This window comes from Cyprinodon tularosa, unplaced genomic scaffold (genome assembly GCF_016077235.1).
Source record: "Cyprinodon tularosa strain WSP-4 unplaced genomic scaffold, ASM1607723v1 ctg601, whole genome shotgun sequence".
NCBI classification, from domain to species: Eukaryota; Metazoa; Chordata; class Actinopteri; order Cyprinodontiformes; family Cyprinodontidae; genus Cyprinodon; species Cyprinodon tularosa.
Window position 1 is genome coordinate 377501 of NW_024039343.1, and position 21474 is coordinate 398974.

Below are 21474 nucleotides of genomic sequence, written 5' to 3' on the forward strand. Positions count from 1 at the left end.
AAAAACTTTGTTTTGGGTCCTTTGTTTGTGTATTTAGTTCAGGTTAAATCAAACTTGATGTCTCAAAATCCCCCAAAAACTGAGTTAAACAATCAAATCAATAATTTTATTCAGTTTAGAGTGACGGTCATTAGTCTGAATGAACAGCTACATGTTACACTTTTTCAGTGTACGGTTTGGATTGTTTTTAAGAACCTCATCTTTGTCTTTTTTCAGCTTTTTAACCAATTTGCTTTTGTGTTTTTGAACATTTAAATTAGTGCATTTTATAATAATGTTTGTTGCCCTGACTGGCCTAAATGTTTTGGGTAACTCAGTGCCAGTAGGTAGGGGAGGAGCAGATTATGTCTTTTTATATTTCAAACATCTGCTTTTATTTTGGATGAAATTCTCTGGGTTGCAAAGCTCATCCAACACCCACTTTTATGGTGGAAAATATCTTATATTCCAGATCATCATATGAGTAGAAAAGCAAAGCATGAAACATTTTATTCAATGCAAAACAAACATGCAACATGTTTAAGCGCAGCACTGCATCATGATTCCTCTCCAGATGTTGCTTAATGAACTCTCAGATGATGTGCTTTTCTGGATTTCTCCCCTCTGACTTGCACTGCAATGATTTGCCAATGATGTCTTAAATCTTCTTTATTGGCAGTCTCAATCTTCACTTGGATCCCATCTGAACACTAACCCTGGCACCTATATAAAGATTTCCTTTTCTAAGGCCTGAGCAAAAGCTTCACACTCTGAAAATATGACAAATTCAAATAGGACGAGAGAAATCAAATGTGACTAACGTGTATTGAAACAGAGAAAATCAATTGTCTCTTGAACAAATGGATGAGCTATTAAAATGATTGTGTCCTACAGGAATATATTATCCTCCGCAGCTGCCAACAGAGGAAGCAGCGTCTCATATGCTAAGTCTACTTGGCCCAGGAATGCACATAGGCACACTCACCAACTCAATTATTTCTACAATATGCATAAGCTAAATGTGATTTATCTGCCTGCTCCCATGCTCGTGGCTCTTGCCTATTATCATTATAATAAGCATAAAACATGCAATGAATGAATGCACAAAGCAAAATAGGCCCATAAGTACTCTTTTTTTTTAATAAGTTAATACGTCTGGTTGTGTGTCAAAGTGATTTTTGGATGTTGCATTAAAATTGTATTTCCATTTACTGTTTATATTAATATGAAGGACATTGAACAATTAGGAAGTTAAAGATTAAAGTTCATAGTCTAAATGGTTCAAATTAGTGATTTTGTGAACAAAAAAATGATTAAAGCTTAGCTACCAAAAAGACAAGACAGGAAACATTAAAAAAGGACTACTGTTCCCTGCTGATGCTAAAAATAAACATTTTTCCATGAGTCTCTGATGTAGGGAAACAGGAGAACATTCAGTCCATGCATCATGTTCAAATGCATCCATATCATCACTTTAACACAATGAGAACATCTCTATAGGCACAGGAAAGGTTGCTCAGCATTGGAAATAATAAATATCTTTACAACCTTCTCTTGACGTTCCTTAATTGTTTTTTGATTATATTTCCCAAACAGAGTAAAGTAATGAGACGTACGCAGCAGCCACACTCTGTTAATTCTTTAAAACAGGTAAAATGTCAGGAAGACCAAATTAACTTTAACCAAACAGAACTGTTGATTGTATCCAACTTTTCTAAAATGACGCGTTTGTCTTCATGCTTTGGGTAAAACATCCATATTTTTTTCTGTTTGAAGAATTCTGATTGGTCCATTAAAACTGAAACTGCTATAAAAAAACAAAATATGTCAAACACATTAAGACAGGAAGTTTCACAAAGTCAAAGACACAATGCAAGCAGCTGTCACTACATGTTCCTCCAGGTGGAGTGAATGCTGGAAGTCATTGACTTGATGTAAAAAAAGGTTTAACCAATTGGAATAATAAACTAAACTTGGCTGTAGTATGTGGTGCATGTTAGGGGGTGGAACGGTTCACAAAATCCACGGTTCGGTTCAGTATATGTTGATTGTTAGCCTGACATGTTGGTCATGTTGCTGTTAGCATAAATAAAACGTGTTGCACAATGCTTGCACACTGTTGCACTTTTATCCCCAGCTTTCTTTCCGCCGTCATCGTAGGTCACTCTAAATGCAAAGTGGTCCCATACAGCAGACCTATAAAGTGCTGCTGGCGCGTCTTCCAACTCCTGTTCTTTCCCACTCGCCATACCCACACAATTCTCCACAACAACTGATTTTTTTCTGCTACACCCGGCTACGCTGCTTCGCTTCTTCTTCTTGCATGAACCGAACCCAACACGCGCGAACCGAAACAGTCGAACCGAACGGTTCGGACAGTCTTCATAACCCGTTCCATCCCTAATGCATGTAGAGCATAAAACTGTCTTTGAAATTGTCTCTATGATTGATTGAGATTAAGACAATCTTTGAGAATTTGTACTATACTAATGAACTGGCTGCTCAGTGGGTAGCACTGCTGCCTTGCAGCAAGAACGTTCTGAGTTCGATTCCCGGCCCGGGGTCTTTCTGCATGGAGTTAGCAAGTTCTCCCTGGGCATGCGTGGGTTCTCTCCAGGTACTCCGGCTTCCTCCCACAGTCCAAAAACACGACTGTTAGGTTGATTGGCTTCTCTAAATTCTCCTTAGGTGTGAGTGTGAATGGTTGTGTGTCTCTGTGTTGCCCTGTGAGACCTGTCCATGGTGGACCCCTCCTCTCTGTCCAGGGTGGACCCCCCTTCTCTGTCCAGGGTGGACCCCCCCTCTCTGTCCAGGGTGGACAAGAAATACGCGTAGAGTAGAGCGGATGGAGATTTGACCAATCAGAGGCCTCTCGCTGCGCTTACTTACAATTTCAGAGAGGTGCAGCAGAGTGTCTGCAGAAGGGGCGGGGCATAACTGCATTAACTGCAACACACGCAGACAAGCCTGGTTTCTGAGTATAAATCAGCCTTAAGTGGTTTAAATACAAACAGGTGTTCACTTTCAAAAGAACATCTTAAAATCACAGCAGAGCTGAAATGTTGGATGTTAGTAATGCAGCCAACAAACCTGACCCAGTTAATCCTGCTCTGTAGGAAGATGGGGGACGACGTTCCAGCAGCAAACTGCTTTGGTAAACTTGCAATAGGATGATCTGATGCCACAGTTAAAAAAAAAAACAGTTGATCAAATACTCATGAAATGTCTTCCTATATTTCTTCATTTGTCTCATAATTCTGCCATTTATCATAAAGGAATAATAGGTCATCCTACTGTAACTAAACCTAGGCAGTTTAAGTAAATCGGAAAAGGCTGTGGCTCATGTCAGCCATGGCTTACCTCTGTGTTATTGCCAGATAATGTATTTAAATAAAGATGCTAATCTTAGAGCTAGTATGACTGACACCCTCTCACACCCAGCATCTTCTGGGAGTTGAAGTGTCAGCAATGTTGGCCATGTGTCCCAAACCACAGGGAGTCCCTCCATCTACTTGGCTAATGGATGAAGGTCTCTCATGTCTCAGGGAAACTCTGTGGCACGCATGAATGAAAACATTTGCACACAAGCCCTCATGCCAGCGGCTCCTGGAGAGCTTTGAGACGTAGCCTGCTGACTACAGAATGCCACAGTTGTTTGTTTGGACCATCTGCTTCTGATAGAGATATCGTATTGTCTCTCTCTCTCTCATACTCACACTCCAAACACCATCTCTGTTTAAACAGATCTTCCACATCATTTAAATTTCTTCTTTGCAGATTGAAAAGCTCCTCATCCTGTTGAAGCACACCTCGTCTTTTTTTGCTAAAGGGTGAGATAATAGCCTCTCATTGAAGCTTGTGAGGAACAACATCTTCTAGCTCTTGTCTCAATAGATACCAGGATGTGTGAGTTCTGTTTGTGATAATCCCTTTCAAGAACACTCACTGACAAGAACAGTTAAGTTCCCTAAAGGAGTTTTGCTCTTCTGATGCAAATTGATCTGCTTTCCGACCGACGCTGCTGTGAATGCAATAGAAAAGGAAAATAGCTGGCATAAGTGGTGACACCATAAGAAGAGCCAGTTTTACTGGAGCCTGACTTTGGTGCATCAGTTAAAGCATTTTTCATTTTGTACTTTATAGTCATTTTATTTCTGGTATTTTCTAACCCCTGTTCTTTGTTAAATTGCTTTTCAAAAGCAGTATTTTTTTTAAGCTCCATGCTTATTATACAGCAGGTTAAAGAGCATAAACATGCAAAAATATGAATTTCTAAATATCTAATTTAGTTTATTCTTTTATAACAAACAAGAATTATATTATCTACATCATTATATTACTAATCCCTTTCCAACCACACACCATATAGATCTGGATTAGTATACAATTTTTCAGATATGATGTCGATTTCATCAATTAATAAGATACATTTTATATTTCATTATTGAAACTCAAGTTGGTTATAAAGCTAAATTATTAGACATTTTAGATCATAAAAGGCAAATGCAAATTCTAGGGATGCACGATATAATGGGCCCCCTATCGGTATCGGCCTTAAAACTGAATATCGGACATCGGCCACCCCACCGATATTTAACCCGATATTTGATCAGCTTCTGAGTTTCTAAAGTCTAAAATAAAATAAAATAAATACTACTTCTTCTTCTTCCTCAAAAACTTCTTTTTTAAAGACTTAAAAACTTCTAAAGACGAGGGAAAAAATATTGATCCATTAAAATATCCCAATATCTTCATATGCTGATATATTGCCATTTAAAAACACCATATCAATCTCTGTTACTAATGAAATATTGCTATATGTCATCGTTATGCTACGAAATCCCCCGAAAATTCACCAAATGTTGCCATATTTTTATACGTTGATATATTGACGTGGTATCGATCTATTTTACTAGCAAAATCTCACAAGAATTTGCAAAATATCATGAGAGTTTGTAACAGAACGATGAAATTTCACGAGATTTTGAAAGTAAAATAGATCGATACCGCGTTTTTAAAAATCTATTTGATATCAGCATATGAAAATATATTTGAGTATATTATTTTTCAAGTGTCAGAAATGGATAACAAAACTGCTATTTTCAATGACTACTTATTTTTGTCCAGCTTTAACATCGGTATCGATATCGGTTATCGGCTACATGAGTTTTAAAATATCAGCATATCGGATATCGGCCAAAATCCCAATATCGTGCATCCCTAGCAAATTCCTAACCTCCACCTCATTTTGGGAAATCCTCGCCTGTTTTATACCAAAATGGAAAAGCAAACAACTGATGAACTGTTAGCCCACATTACATGTGCAATACTGTATTTGAAAGGTAAAACCCTCTAGTTTCTGAATATATAAATGATAATTGGGTGAGTAAAACACCCAAGCTGCATCAGTTCAAACATGACTCGGTTGTTATATAATAATAATAGATCTTTTTTGAACAGCAGTAATAAAGTCATGCCTGCTTGTTGTGTCTGCGTTGTCACATGTTGACAGGTTGCTATATCTGTGTTAATTGTGCTTTGCTGCTCGCTGTGTCCATAAAATGATCTTGGTGGTTGGATTGGGGAGAATCGAAGCTTTCCAACGATGTCTAACATGTTTATATCGGTAAACATTTTACCGGTGGATTTTTCATGCATTCTGAGTTATTAACTCTTTAAAAACGTTTCGCAGACGATCCGGTGGGTTTTAAGGTTTTCTAACCAGGTTCCTTTTTCAGAGAAATAACTGGTGAGTAAAATTAGTTCTCACTTGTTTTCAGTGGTGCAGCTCACACTCGTTTGGACGCATTTTTTATTTCAGTGTTATTTAGATAACACTGAAAGAACAGAACTGCGAGTAGAAGCGGCAGAAATGAGTTTCCTTCACAGGGTGGCTGGGCGCTTCCTTCCAGATGGGGTGAGGAGCTCAGTTACCCGGGAGGAGCTCGGAGTAGAGTCGCCGCTCCTCCACGTCGAAAGAAACTTGAAAGTAACTTAACTCAGTAAGTTACTAACATCGTTAACTTTTTTAGTAACGAGTAATCTAATTACTTTGACTGTAACTATAACGCAGTTACCATTGTGGACACCCCGTTACTGCACATTACTCAGGTCGCACAATGAACCTTTTTTCATGATAGGACTCGTGCGCGCCTTTTCATGAGAGAGGGGAGGATGAGAATGGCTGATGTATAGTGAGATTCCATCTGTCAGTTGGGTAGGTGGGTGTTTCTGCTGGTGGGTGTTAACGTACAGCACACACAGAGAGATGGAGAGTCAGGAGGACTCCTGCAGCAAAACAGCGTTTTCCACATGGAAATACCGGTGTTACGTCGAGCTGCGTTTCCCCATCAGATACGGTTTCCCCTGCATCTCCGCACAGCGCAGGCGGCATGATTCACCGCGCAAGCGACAGGAAACGCGCACGCTAGCTAAAGGCGCGCAACAGTCGCCCTGTGCTCACGCCACAGGAGAACTATGGAGAGCGTGAAGGATCAAATGATAGCCTATATGGAGAAAGGGAGAAATCTGAATGTATAGATAGATAGATAGATAGATAGATAGATAGATAGATAGATAGATAGATAGATAGATAGATAGATAGATAGATAGATAGATGTTGCAGTATCTATAACAACCCAAACACACAGGATTTCAGAATTAAACATCCCCAGTTATTAATTTCATTCACTCCCCAGATCTGAATGCCCTGTTAAAAAACTTCACACCCATGAGTAGAGGTAATGCAGCCTGATGATATTTACACATCATCAGATAGCGTTCCCCCCATGTTAAGCAGAGGGAACAATACCCGACGGGATTTATAGGCCCCTCAGATAGCGTTCCCCCCATGTTAAGCAGAGGGAACACTATCTGATGGGATTTCTAGACCCGTCAGATAGCGTTCCCCCCATGTTAAGCAGAGGGAACACTACCCGACGGGATTTATAGGCCCCTCAGATAGCGTTCCCCCCATGTTAAGCAGAGGGAACACTATCTGATGGGATTTCTAGACCCGTCAGATAGCGTTCCCCCCATGTTAAGCAGAGAGAACGCTACCTGACGGGATTTATAGGCCCCTCAGATAGCGTTCCCCCCATGTTAAGCAGAAGGAACACTACCTGACGGGATTTATAGGCCCCTCAGATAGCGTTCCCCCCATGTTAAGCAGGGGGAACGCTACCTGACGAGGTTTATAGGCCCGTCAGATAGCGTTCCCCCCATGTTAAGCAGAGGGAACACTACCTGACGGGATTTATAGGCCCCTCAGATAGCGTTCCCCCCATGTTAAGCAGGGGGAACACTACCTGACGAGGTTTATAGGCCCATCAGATAGCGTTCCCCCCATGTTAAGCAGAGGGAACGCTACCTGACGGGATTTATAGGCCCCTCAGATAACGTTCCCCCCATGTTAAGCAGGGGGAACGCTACCTGTCGAGGTTTATAGGCCCCTCAGATAGCGTTCCCCCCATGTTAAGCAGAGGGAACACTACCTGACGGGATTTATAGGCCCCTCAGATAGCGTTCCCCCCATGTTAAGCAGAGGGAACACTACCTGACGAGGTTTATGGGCCCGTCAGATAGCGTTCCCCCCTGATGTCATTTACGTTGAGTTGCAATAAATGCTAAACTCTCTGCAGGTTCTTGTCTTTGTCGTCCGCTCTATTCAGCTGGCTTTGGAAACACACAGTGAGAAGATGGGGGCCGGGTGGTGAGGGTTACGGGGGCGAGAAACGCAAAAGTAACGCAATAGTTACTTCTACTAATAACTAGTTACTTTTATTGTCGACCCGGATAAAGAGGAAGAGGATGGATGGATGGATGCCGGATGGATAGATGCCGGATGGATAGATGCCGGATGGATGGATGGATGGATGATGGATGGATGCAGATAATACCTTTTTGTCTTCTGTGAGGAAAGGTTAGCTGCATTCTTCCTTTCTAGGAAACACCAACCTGCCAGTGATGCCTCTGCTCACAGCCCCGATGGCCGTTCTACATACTGTAGAAGTGCTGGCCCCTTTCAGATGAAGCCTTCCTGTCGCTGGTCTGCATGTGTGATGAAGCATATTGAAATCAGACCGTTTAGAACTAACTTTGATGTCCTTACTGGGGAATCATTAAATTATTCACTCATGAAAGGAGCAGAGTTTTATCTAACTGCAAAGAAGGAGCTGACATTGGTGTTCCTTTTTTTCTTAATTAGGTAAGGTTATCTCGAACGAATCAAAGCCTTATTTGTTCCATGTGTTTTCATACTGTCATGATTCACACTGTTATTTAGGGTTTGTTCTGTGAAATCCCATATGATGGAGTTTTTTATGTGTTGTTTTGAGCGAGGGTTTGAATTGCAGGCCACCCCAGTCTGCACACGTCTTTATTGGTGAACTTTGGAGTCCAGTCTCCTGTGAGTCAGAACAATAAAGAGGGTAAATATCAAGAACCAAACAAACCAGGAGAGAATCAAATAAGACTAGGATCAATTTTTATTGACATTTTTTTCTTACAATTAGGAAAATGAGAATGACGGTGACTCTGGAGTCCTGTGAGGGTTCTTGGTGTGTTTGAAAAGCAAAAAAAAAGACATTAATTCAGTTCAGCCCTCTGGTCAAACAGGCTGGAGACTTAAATAGAACTGCTCTCTGCAATACTGAGGTCCAGTTAAATTATGCTTAGCACTCATCATCACCGCTTCTCAATCGGCTCCTGACATTTATTCAAACTGGCTTTTTATGTTTTCAGTCTATAACAACGTAATGTGACAGAAAACATTAACAGGTAAAAGTTTTATTGCAAAAAAGGAACTTTCTGGAAGAAGCAATAAGATTTTCTACGTTCAACAACTTTTTATGATGTGTAACCTAAATCTGCTATAGCAGGGTTATTTTGTATTATGTTATATGTAGATATATATATATATATGTGTGTGTGTGTGTGTGTGTGTGTGTGTGTGTGTGTGTGTGTGTATATATATATATATATATATATATATATACACACATATATATATATATATATACACACATATATATATATATATATATATACACATATATATACACATATACACATATACATATATATATTCCTCATTTTAGGGAAGGCGGCTATTCTTGTAAGAGTTTTAATAAGATGTGGCTTTATTCTCATAATATTATCATATAATTCTGGTATTTAAAAAAAAATTAAATCTCTAGCCTGGCCTTATACTCTATTGTAAGCTCTAAATGACTTAATCTGACGGTATGTAGGGAGTAAACAGCTTTATTTATTTTACCTGCTTAATGATGAGAGTAATTTTTTAAAGCAGAAAGGATTTAAGATGGAAAGCAGAGAGCAAAGTGTTAAATATCTTTCATTCTTTTATATTCTGCCTCCAGGTCCTTCTCCAGTCTTCCAGATGACAGTGAAGAATCCAGAGCCCGGTACCTGTACCAGCAGTGGGTAGGACTTGGCTTGACTGATGTCCACCTCTACAATTACACGGTTCTGCTCAGCTTGCCTGGATCCACCCCAAACACCATCACTGACAGATCCAGCCACCAGTGTTTCCTTCCCAGTGGGACCCCATGTGACCAGCGGGGGCCCCCAGACCTGCTGAAGGAGCAGTTCTCCTATGCAGCCTACTCTGCAGTGGGCAGCGTGCAGGTAGCCTTCCTCACTTATAGTAATGATCTGGTGAATCTGGTTTTGGCTTCTTTACGTCTTTCAGTGTTTTCAGATCATAAAACTCTTACGTTTCTATAATATAAGTGATGTTTCCTATTAGGAGTTCAATTATTTTCCTTTGATTTACACAGATTGTTTCTTTTCTATGATCCTCTATTGGGAAATAAAGAAACTGTTCTTCACAAAGTGCCCAGGATTTAATGCATACTCCATACACTCCATGTTTTTGCTTTTAAACAATTAAACAAAAAAATCCATCCAATATGTTGCTGGAGTCTCTGAAAAACTCAAGAGGATTTTCTCCAAACATAAAATCCCAGAATGTTCACATTTTGGACAAAGAAGACAGGTGGTTTGAGAGGGGCGTGAAGGAAGCCATCTTTGTTAAGAAAGAAAAAAGGGTAGGGTTAAGCTAAGCAGTGGAGTAAATGATCTCGCCAGGTCAGCCAGGCCAACAATGACCCTTAACGACTGCCTTTTAGAGGAATGGACCAGTATCGGGTATTTCAGGCCAATAACAACCTCAACGAGTTACATTATTAAAGGGTGGAGCTGATTTTCCAGTTTCAATCTGCATGTTTTCTAAGCTTTTACAAGGTTTTAGTTTGGCTTCTCAATAAAGTCTGGACCTCAATGCTAATCCAGACATTTTGAAATGAGAAAACTTCCTGGATGGGAAGCAAAACGTCTTCAGAATTTGAAAACTAAGTCCAGTGGATTGTTTTTTTTTACTTTTTAGAATGAGTGACCTGAATGACTGAGAATCTCCACCAGCATATACCCTGTATGTACCACAGGACTGTGGATTTAATTTGAAGTGACCGTGCCTGATGTCTAACTGGAGCGTTTTGGTTTTTCTTAAGTAAAGAACAGTTATAAAGAGCAGATTTAGAATCTAGATCTAAATCAAGATCTAAATCACTGATATGTCTCCAAGAACCATACATGAAGAGGGACTTTTTCTTGCATAAATGTATGGTTGGATGAAGAGTCATGCAAAAAACAGTCTCATTGGATTAAACAGTGAATTTTTTTAACAAAGAATTTTAAACACTGATTTTTTTTAGACATTGAATTCCTTACACTCAATTTTTATCTGGTAAAAATTCAGCTGCAAAAAAAATTCAGTTGCAAAAAATTCAGCTGCAAAAGTGTTGACCTTTTGGTGAACTCAAGCCAAAGCAATCTACACTCGATAGTCGAGCAGCTTCTAGCTTCGAGCCGTACTAGCTGTGATCGGCTCTGTTGTTTCACCCAGTCTGATAAGTTAGTAGCTAACTGACTTAGCTACTGACTTAACTACTTAACTTCTTTAATTTTATCTGTTTAACAAAAAAAATTCCTCATTCAGTCGGGGACAGCGCTGAGCGCGGTCGTTGTGTCACGTGACCAAATGAGCTAATTTCATTGGCTAGATGCTGCTTGACTCTATCGAGTATAGATTGCTTTGGCTTGAGTTCACCAAAAGGTCAACACTTTTGCAGCTGAATTTTTCTGGGTTTTTTTTTTAGCAGATAATAATTTTTAGCAGATAAAAACTGAGAGTAAGGAATTCCATGTTTAAAAAAATTCTGTGTTTAAAATTCGGTGTTAAAAAAAGGCAGATTCCAATGAGACTGTTTTTCTTCCATATATATTCAAATCGGCATCAAAAGCATTTCAGTACAATAAATTATTATCCTCAAAATAAATGACTGCTGTATCAATTTCCACTGTTATGCTGATGATACCCAGCTATATCTGTCTATAATCCAGATGAAGCTAACCCATTACATAGATTACAGGCATGTCTGAAGACATAAAAACCTGGATGACTCTTAATTTTCTGCTTCTGAATGCAGACAAAACAGAAGTTATAGTCTTTGGACCAGAGTCTCTGAAAAAGAAGCTGATTAGTCAGTCACTTCATTTGGATGGGATTAAACTGATTTCAGATAATAAAGTAAAAAATCTTGGTGTTATTTTTGATCAGGACCTGTCATTTAAATCCCAGATCAAAGAGGTTTCTAGAATTTCCTTCTTTCATCTGAGGAACATTGCAGAATGAGCAATCTCCTGTCCAGGGGTGATGCTGAGAAACTAGTCCATGCATTTGTTACTTCAAGGCTGGACTATTGTAATTCTTTACTATCAGGAAGTCCACAAACTGTAGTTAAAAGCCTTCAGCTGATCCAAAATGCTGCAGCCAGAGTTCTGATGAAAATGAAAAAGAGAGATCATATCTCTCCTATCCTGGCTTCTCTTCATTGGCTTCCTGTTAAATCAAGAATAGAATTTAAAATCCTCCTTCTCACATATAAAGCCTTAAATGGCCAAGCTCCATCTGATATCAGAGATCTGATTGTTCCTGATGTTCCTAACAGAGCACTTCGCTCTCAATCTGCAGGTTTACTAGTGGTTCCTAGAATTTCTAAAAGTAGAATGGGAGGCAGGTCTTTTAGTTATCAGGCTCCTCTCCTGTGGAACCAACTACCAGTTTTAGTCCGTGAGGCCAGTGTAGTCCTGTTTCTCTGACTGTGACTAACTGGATGTGCTCTCTTCATCCTCTGACATGGGAGCTGGCTCGGAGCTCGTCTGCCTGGCTGTGTGTTTCCTGGACGGGGCCGCCTGTGGAGCTGGTTGACAGTTGCCTTTTGTATCTATGCTTCTTTTTCTATGTCTGCTTCTGTCTCCTTGAACCCCAGTGGGCCTCAGCAGATGGCCGCTCACACTGAGCCTGGTTCTGCTGGAGGTTTCTTCCTGTTAAAAGGGAGTTTTTCCTCTCCACTGTCGCTACAAGCATGCTTAGTGTGAGGGATTGCTGAAGAGTCACTGAGTCGATGCAATCAGCTGGTTTTCCTTAGATAGAAAACTTTGAATCAATCTGACTGGATGATCTGGATCTATAAACTGACCTGAGATGACATGATGTGAATTGGAGCTATAGAAATAAACTGAATAGAATAGAATTGAAGGATTATGTGACTTGGTTGTTGAGCTTTTTTACCTTCTTATTTATTTTCTTTTTCATTTGAATTTCATATGTGAAAAGTTTTAGAGTAATTTCTAATTTTCTCTTCTATTAACATCTCCAAAGTCTGGTATTTTATCACTGTGATGTTAACTGAATATATGTCCATTATAACATAGAAATGATACATATAAATAAGCATGTTTATTATGTGAATTTAAAAAAATCCAAAGTCAGGGAGGTTTAATTAAAAAAAGGAGAAAAACAAGGTTAATATGATTCCAAGCAGCGGGTATTTTACACATAATAATCATAATAATAAAGATAAGAACTGATTTCATAAGTGTAGAGTTAACAGAGTCCAAAATATGGAAACCATAAAAAGTCTTTGAAAAGATGGCATTTGAGTCATACTAGATGCGTGGTTAATCTTTTCCACAATCCTTCCAGAGTGTGAAGGTTAATGGAAGTCATTATGCATGTAGTCCGCCTGCGTTGGCACCAGACACACACATTCAAAGAAATGCCGTCACACTATTTTTAGAGGATTTTACTTCTCTGTATCCCGGGAACAGAGAAAAGGGTTGAAGGAGAAGCTTGTTATTCCCTTGAGCCCCCCTCTCGGCCTGAGGGCAGATGAAAAGTTGGAGCCGTTCTCTGAATACCAAGTTTTTCTTCGCTCCCCCGCCCTCTGTTCTCCTTTCCCTGCTTTACTTGATCCATCCTGCTGTCCTCCTGTGGAAGTCGAAGCAAAAGGAGGGTCACAGTCACCCGTCATGAGATTATTTCCCAGCTTCATTCAACTCTCTGCCTGGAATAAAGTGGCTGAACCTAAACAGTGTTTTCACAAAATATATAGGGCATGTAGATGGACAGACAGACTGCACAAGCCTTAAAGTCATTCTATTCAGTTTATTTCTATAGCTCCAATTCCCATCATGTCATCTCAGGTCACTTTCCAGTTCACCAGATCATCCAGTCAGATTGATTCAAAGTTTTCTATCTAAGGAAAACCAGCTGATTGCATCGACTCATTGACTCTTCAGCAATCCCTCACACTAAGCATGCTTGTAGCGACAGTGGAGAGGAAAAACTCCCTTTGAACAGGAAGAAACCTCCAGCAGAACCAGGCTCAGTGTGAGCGGCCATCTGCTGAGGCCCACTGGGGTTCAAGGAGACAGAAGCAGACATAGAAAAAGAAGCATAGATACAAAAGGCGACTGTCAACCAGCTCCACAGGCGGCCCCGTCCAGGAAACACACAGCCAGGCAGACGAGCTCCGAGCCAGCTCCCATGTCAGAGGATGAAGAGAGCACATCCAGTTAGTCACAGTCAGAGAAACAGGACTACACTGGAAAACAGGCCAAGCTCCAGCATCTAGAAACAAAGGTGTTGATGGCAGCAGCACAGCTGATATTTATCTCCAGGATGGAGTCACAGCCAAACAGGAACAGACCAGATGAAGCTACTATGAGAAAAAGCAGAGAGAGCAGAACGTTAGAGATTGAACTAACAGATTCTGCAGAGTGGGAGAACAGAGATAGAATGAAGCAGAATGATGAAAAAGGGGTCCCTATGTCCTCCAGCAGTCTAAGCCTATAGCAGCAGAACTATAGAGATAGATCCGGATAACCTGAGCCACTCTAACTAGAAGCTTTATCAAAAAGGAAAGTTTTAAGCCTAGCCTTAAAAGTAGAAATCTAAGTCATGTCATCTCAGGACACTTTCCAGTTCACTAGATCATCCAGTCAGATTGATTCAAAGTTTTCTTTCTATATAATATTCAAAATAACCTATTATCCAATGATCTTAGCTTTAAGGGGAGCAATCACTGTCCAACATGCCAACTGGAACTCGCAGTGGGACCAGTTCAAGTTGATGGATATTAATCAAAATAACCCATAAAATGATTTCCATACACCAATTTATCTCATGGATCATAATGTAAGTGACAGGTTATTTATCATTCTTGTGATATTTTACTGCTTTGTACATTTTTAGAGGGTTGGAGGTTTTATGCTGCTTGCTCTGATAAGCCTGCCATTGAACTACATCATTCTGCCTCTACAGCACACCTGCTGCTGTGACATCACGCTGCATGAGGCAAAGCTGCACTCACTGACTGTCACTCACTGAGGCCATAAACAGCCAGACAGTAGAAAGCCTTTTGTGCTTCTCATTAGCTCAGCAATTAGCCACCATGCTAAAGCACACACCCTAAAAGGTATAGGCGCTAACTTCCTGTAGCTCCTTTAGCAGTGCCAGATTTCCTTTGGTGGGCCTGTCCCTGATTGCTCTAACGAGGGTTACACTGCTTCTGTCAAAGCAAGAGTCTTTCTGTGGCTTTTTCAGCAAATAGCAGCCAAATGGCCCAAAGGTTCCAGCTGGGAGGGACTGAGGCTGGTCGAGTGAGATTGAAGCCACTTCAGCTCCGCCCAACTACTTGAACTAGTTCTACAGCGAGCAGCCTCTCGTCCACACAGGTTCTTTACTGAAGGTACTCACATGGACTGGCAGTTAGAAGTCGCCCCACCAAGGTGAAGCTCCAGATGCACACAGTCAATAGTAAGGGATAATACAGGATAGCAGAGTTATAGTGCATGGTATAAAACAGTATCTGTAGCAGCCCAGTGTACATAGATAACATAACATAGAATCATCCAGAGTGATCATGGGCCTCTGCGCTGCATCTCTGATCAGTCTGAGAGTTTAGAGGGACGGTCGGGTCTTGGTAGATTCCCAGTGCTCTGATTCCAATATTATCGCTGCTCAGAGCTCTTTGGGATGTTTAAAGCTGCGAAATCTTTTTGGATACAGATTTTTAAACTTATCCACAGCAGCATCTCAGACCTGCCTGCTGTGTTCCATGTTCTTCATGATGCTCTCTGCGCTTTAAACAGACCTCTGAGACGATCACAGAGCAGGAGCATTTAAACGGAGACTTGATTCCACCCAGGTGGATTCTATCGATCATCAGTCTTTTAGGTCAATATTGGATCATTCATGGATCTTCACTCAACTTCTGGAGACAGATCTGCTCTGAAAGTAAAGAAGACCATTCATTTTGCCACTCTTTCATTTTTAATTTGTTAAAAATTTTAAAATGTCCAATAGATTTCCTTCCACTTGTTGATTCATCACAAAAAATGAAAATTGTATCTGAAGGAAACCTGAAATGTAGCAAAAGGGCGAAAAATACTAATTTCTTCTGCTATAACTTCATCAATTTTTAATCATGGACATCTTGGCATTATCCTCCTTAGAAAGGACACTTATGAAGAAAAAAATGAATTAATAATAAATCCCTTTATTCAAATTAATTCAGTTTATTTCTATAGCGCTAATTCACATCATGTCATTTCTATCTAAGGAAAACCAGCTGATTGCATCGACTCATTGACTCTTCAGAAATCCCTCTCACTAAGCATGCTTGTAGCGACAGTGGAGAGGAAATGATTTATTGTTGCTATACATATATATCTGCATGCATGTCCCTGCCAAAGGTTAGATCTGAAGGCCTGAATCAGTAACAACACTTTAGAATTGATCTAGTTTGCTAAGAATTGACAGAAATTTCAGACTGAATATGCAAACGTGGTTGAGGCATAACCCAAAGGCGTTCAACTGTAATTCCAGCAAAAGGCAGTTCTAGAAAGTACCGACTCACTCTTTCCAAATATCTTTTTTGTAAAGGAAGACAGAAAAGGTTCGCAAAGAAAAAAAATAACATCATGGGTGCTTCTTTCTTCACAACCAATTTTTTTATGTGTTTGAGGTTCAAGGCATTTGACTTTTATATATATGGAAATAGGGCCAGTTTTGTAGCTTAGAGTTAGCATGTTATTTTCCAAATAACCCAGCGTCCTTGGACTGTCCAATCTAATGCCTGTTAGATGTCCTAGCCGTTATAAATTGCCTTTGGAATAGTTAATCACATAGTGGTAAATCCCTGGTTACTCTTGCCCTTTGACCAGCTGCCTGCCTGGCAACAGGCGACCCTGTCTTCATCTCTTTTGGAGAGTTAAAAAAAATTATTATAAAACTGTTTACGTTTATATATTAAAGGGCCATGTCATTGACTACGATTCCTACACCCGTTATTTAGTTTGTTTGAATAAAGAGGCTTTTTAATTGAATTGTTGGACCCTATTGACTCATTGTATTCATTTCTCTAATTTTGTTTCTTTTCTTATTTGTTAGAAAACTTAAACATTTGCTAATATTAACCATAACATTATATAATTGAATGCATGCGATTGACCATGGACACAGTGAGTAAAAGAGGAAGTGATATCATCCAGCAGCTCCCAGAGGAGGAGTGGAAAGAAAGAAAGTTTACACTCACCGGCCACTTTATTAGGTACCCCATGCTAGTAACGGGTTGGACCCCCTTTTGCCTTCAGAACTGCCTCAATTCTTCGTGGCATAGATTCAACAAGGTGCTGGAAGCATTCCTCAGGGAGTTTGGTCCATATTGACATGATGGCATCACACAGTTGCCGCAGATTTGTCGGCTGCACATCCATGATGCGAATCTGCCGTTCCACCACATCCCAAAGATGCTCTATTGGATTGAGATCTGGTGACTGTGGAGGCCATTTGAGTACAGTGAACTCATTGTCATGTTCAAGAAACCAGTCTGAGATGATTCCAGCTTTATGACATGGCGCATTATCCTGCTGAAAGTAGCCATCAGAAGTTGGGTACATTGTGGTCATAAAGGGATGGACATGGTCAGCAACAATACTCAGGTAGGCTGTGGCGTTGCAACGATGCTCAATTGGTACCAAGGGGCCCAAAGAGTGCCAAGAAAATATTCCCCACACCATGACACCACCACCACCAGCCTGAACCGTTGATACAAGGCAGGATGGATCCATGCTTTCATGTTGTAGACGCCAAATTCTGACCCTACCATCCGAATGTCGCAGCAGAAATCGAGACTCATCAGACCAGGCAACGTTTTTCCAATCTGCTATTGTCCAATTTCCATGAGCTTGTGCAAATTGTAGCCTCAGTTTCCTGTTCTTAGCTGAAAGGAGTGGCACCACGATGGATAAAAGACTATTAGCCATCATATTACATTATGATCGTCGGCATTCACTGAAATTAGAGCAAAAGGCTCAGAATCTATAGTAGCAGCCATTTAAAACGGCCCTTCCCAGTCAAACGCCAGCCCAATGGCAGCAAAGTCCCCTCCAACTATTGCATATTTTTTAACTCTGACTCCACCCTTTTCAGTGGATTACAGGGTCTGACCAGGAGATGGTGCTTCTCTTTAGATCTTATTGTCCACAAATCATGACAGAATATTTTTGCACAAAGATTGATGTTTAAAAAGGAATTATTGGGTCCAGCCTAGGACCAGCCGAGGGCCCATCAAGGAAAGTGGGGAAATGTTGAATGGCTACTTCTGTTCTGTACTGTCAGGTTGACACATATGTGAAGAAGTAAAGTCAGCAGATGGCGATGGCATAGAAATATGTTTATGGATCCCTATCATTGTAAACGTTCTTTTTAGGCTCTGTAAAAGCAAAGTAATGACTCAGGATGGACGCTTGGCATATAATGCTATACTTTAACATGACATATGGTTTCTGGTACAAGTATTAACCAAATCCGTGCAATACTATGGAGATAAACATGCATGTCTGCAGTTTGGAATGTTAAAAAGTGAGTTTAGGGATTTCCTTTTCGAAAAGGTCTGAATAAATGCAGTCAAGCTTTGCTGAAAAATAAGTGTTGGTAGAGAAACATCACATAGTGGGTAAAGGAATGCAGAGGAAGGATGGGCCAATATAGCTGTGCAAACAAAGGTATAGAAGGCTGGGTCTATCCTGTCATAGAACCAGCAGCCCTGCCAAGTTAACAGTCAGTTGGACAGGTTGGGACAGGCATACATCGGACTATTTCACTCCCCATTAACCCTTCCTAAGGTAAAAAACAGAGTTACACCTGAAACTGTCGGGCAGGTACCCCGGGGCAATCGCTGACATCTCTAGTGGACCAGTCTGAGAATAAGATGTATTTGGGACCTTCATTAAGTGTTGGGATATAATGTATGAAGTGTTGCCCTTTACAGGAGGCTATATCTGGCCTCCTGCTGCCTGGATCAAGATAAAAAAAATGGGGTTGCCCTTTCAGGCACCACCTGATTTACAGCAGGGAAGATAAAAAAGAAGTAAATATTCTCCTTCAGATCCTTCCCTAACCAAGATATGTTTGTTACTGTTGCTGGTGCATGAAGAACAGGAATAGGATCCCTGCTAAAGGTTGAGCTACTGAGTTAGCATAAAGGCCTTCTTCACATTAAGCAGTGCATGACAAGAGTCCAGTAACAGCTTTGAGACACTAGATTTTAGAGGTTTTGAGTCAGAGATTTTAGAGAAATACGTTTTAAAGTTGAAGAGAAGCAATTGTTCAAAATGTTGCATTTCCGAATTCTCCCGAGTGGTGCACGACTTTACACGAGTGATTAAAGTGAACGTGATTGGTCGATTATCAAGGGGGCGGGATTGTTGTAGCGGAAGGTTTGTTTGGTTGTTGCCGGTTTGTCTAAAGCATCTTGCTAACCAGTTAGCAACTTAGTGCTAGTAGGTTCCCAATGGGAAATTCCATTGGTACCAAGTAACACTACTTCTGTTTCTACATTCAAAGGAAAAAGCATTTGCAGCGTAATAAAAACAGCTTTTTCCCGCTTTTATTTTACCCAACACCTCCAAGAAGGAGCTTCTTCTTTGGCTACATGGAAATGTATTTGTGACAAATATAAGATGTGACGCTATGGCTTCCAGTCTTTATACCCAGTTATGTGGACGCTGTAACAAGACCAAGAGTGAATAAGTTTGAAGCCAGAACCTGGGGGGGTGGGGGGGTTAGATTCAAACTTATCCGCTCTGCAATCAGGCTTCAAATAAAGTTGGTTTCATAGCCACTTCGTCTGAGGCCTCCTATATAAGAAGGACGTTTGTCATATACGCCGACACCAGGTTTCATCTGGGCAGGGCCTTGCAATATGACTTAGAGGAACTAAAAGACAACAACAAAATAAAACTTTTAAAAAAAGTGGGATTAGCTTTTTGAAGGCCAAATATGATAAAGGTCTTACTTGGTAGTCAGAATGTTTAATCAAAGCCATTTAACGTCGTATTTTGAAGTTGATCACACAAAGGTCGTATGAAAGGTATTTTGTTGAGATTCCTGAGTGAATTTTCAATCATCTAGGTCATGGTAACAAACTAGCTTAAACTGGAAGGCAACCAAACCCTCTCCAATTTTTTAAGACGTTTTGACACCTATCCGGGAGTCTGTTAATTCAGTTTGCTCCACCAGTAGTTGGAGCGATGATGTATTTAACCAACATGGAGGTTCTAGGTCAGATGCTAATCAGTTAGCCACCCTCTGTTGTTCTTCTGTCAGTGTTTTGTTGTGCCCGGCCTATGTATTTGGTCTTTTCAATCATAATGGACGTGTTTATGTAACTTCCTTAGCTTAGCTTAATTTAGCTTAGTTTGCTCGTAAAGATGGTCAGTCATCCAGGTCATAGTCATTCCAAAAAATAAAAATAAACTTTGTTTCCAAATTTGAAGACGTTTCGCTTCCCACCCAAGAACTCTCTAACTTTCAGCTTCCAAAAACCTACAATGCAGCAATTGAGTTAATCCTTTCCCGCTATCATCGCAGCCCCATACAGGAGAACAGAGGACCTCGTCTAGTCAACCAGGCCAACTATTCCCTCTAACGACCCCCCTTTCAGAGACATAGACAGGTATGGGGCATTGCTGGCTAACAAAGAAGCCAAATGACACCCATTCCAAAGGGGGGGACCCGTTCATCCGTTTCTATTTGCATGTTTGTACAAAAAAACCCAAAAAAACAAGGTTTTGTTGGGCTACTGGATAAAGCTGTACTTGTGACAGTGCAATGACAAAAAAAAAAAAAAAAAGATGCTGTTTCATCACTGAAATGTAAATGATTGGAAGCTGAAACAGAGATCCTCCCCCACTTTTTAGTGATGTTTTTCATCTTTTCACAAAGATGGCTTCCTTGATGCCTCTTTCAAACATCTGTTTTCTCTGTCCAGAATCTGGTTACTTTGGTCTTTAAAGGTGTGTCCCTTTGTTTTGTAGGGTTAACTGTACATCTGAATCTTGCCCTTAGCTGCTGGCCCTCCTATGCTGTGCTATTAATTCTTTTTTTAAGCCTTTGGAAGGTGAGGACAAATATATTAGCATGTGGCAGTGCTATAGTATTGGTTTCTCTGTTTGTAATTGGGCAAAATATCTGACCTATGTCCAGAAACTGACAATTGATCTAAGATGAGAGAAAATAGACAAAGAGATGAAAATATGTCCTACTCTGTGTTTGGTTTATCAGATAAGACTGCAAACACTGATGATGACAAACGCTAATGTCTTTGTTTGTGCTTACCCTAAGATTGTCTTTCACCTTTTGTTTTACAAACTGATAGAAACGTATCAGTCTGTATGGCAGTACTCATTTCACTGTACAGAAAAAAAAATACTTGCTTTTACCCATCGCTCCTTGGAACAAGGACTGAGTTCCAATGCGACTTGCAGTTCTTGATAAAACATGCTTTTTTAAAACTTAAATGTGGCCTTGATCTAGAAAGGAAGTGGTTATAAATTACAGTAGAAGAGCAGTTTTAAATAATTAGATTCCATTTATCAACATATTCATCTGTTTGTCCTCATTTCTAAATCTAGTGTGAAGGACACGCATAGTTAAGAGAGGAAAAATGAAAAATGGGTGTAGAATGATGCTAACCGCTTTAGCCAGAATTGTCACTTCCATCGTTAATTTCATTACCTTGCTAAGATTAAACAGAGGAATGAAAGCCAGGAGGAGGAAGAGAA

At 40.3% G+C, this 21474-nt stretch overlaps 1 protein-coding gene across 1 annotated transcript in view; it reads left to right on the forward strand.

The window, feature by feature from the left end:
* Positions 1 to 21474, forward strand: part of LOC119797916 (inactive N-acetylated-alpha-linked acidic dipeptidase-like protein 2) — an 89116-nt gene that overhangs the window by 55587 nt on the left and 12055 nt on the right. The window contains exon 4 of the mRNA XM_038307180.1: positions 9360 to 9627. Within this exon, the coding sequence (XP_038163108.1) occupies positions 9360 to 9627 (268 nt within the window). The remainder of the gene's footprint in view (positions 1 to 9359; positions 9628 to 21474) is intronic.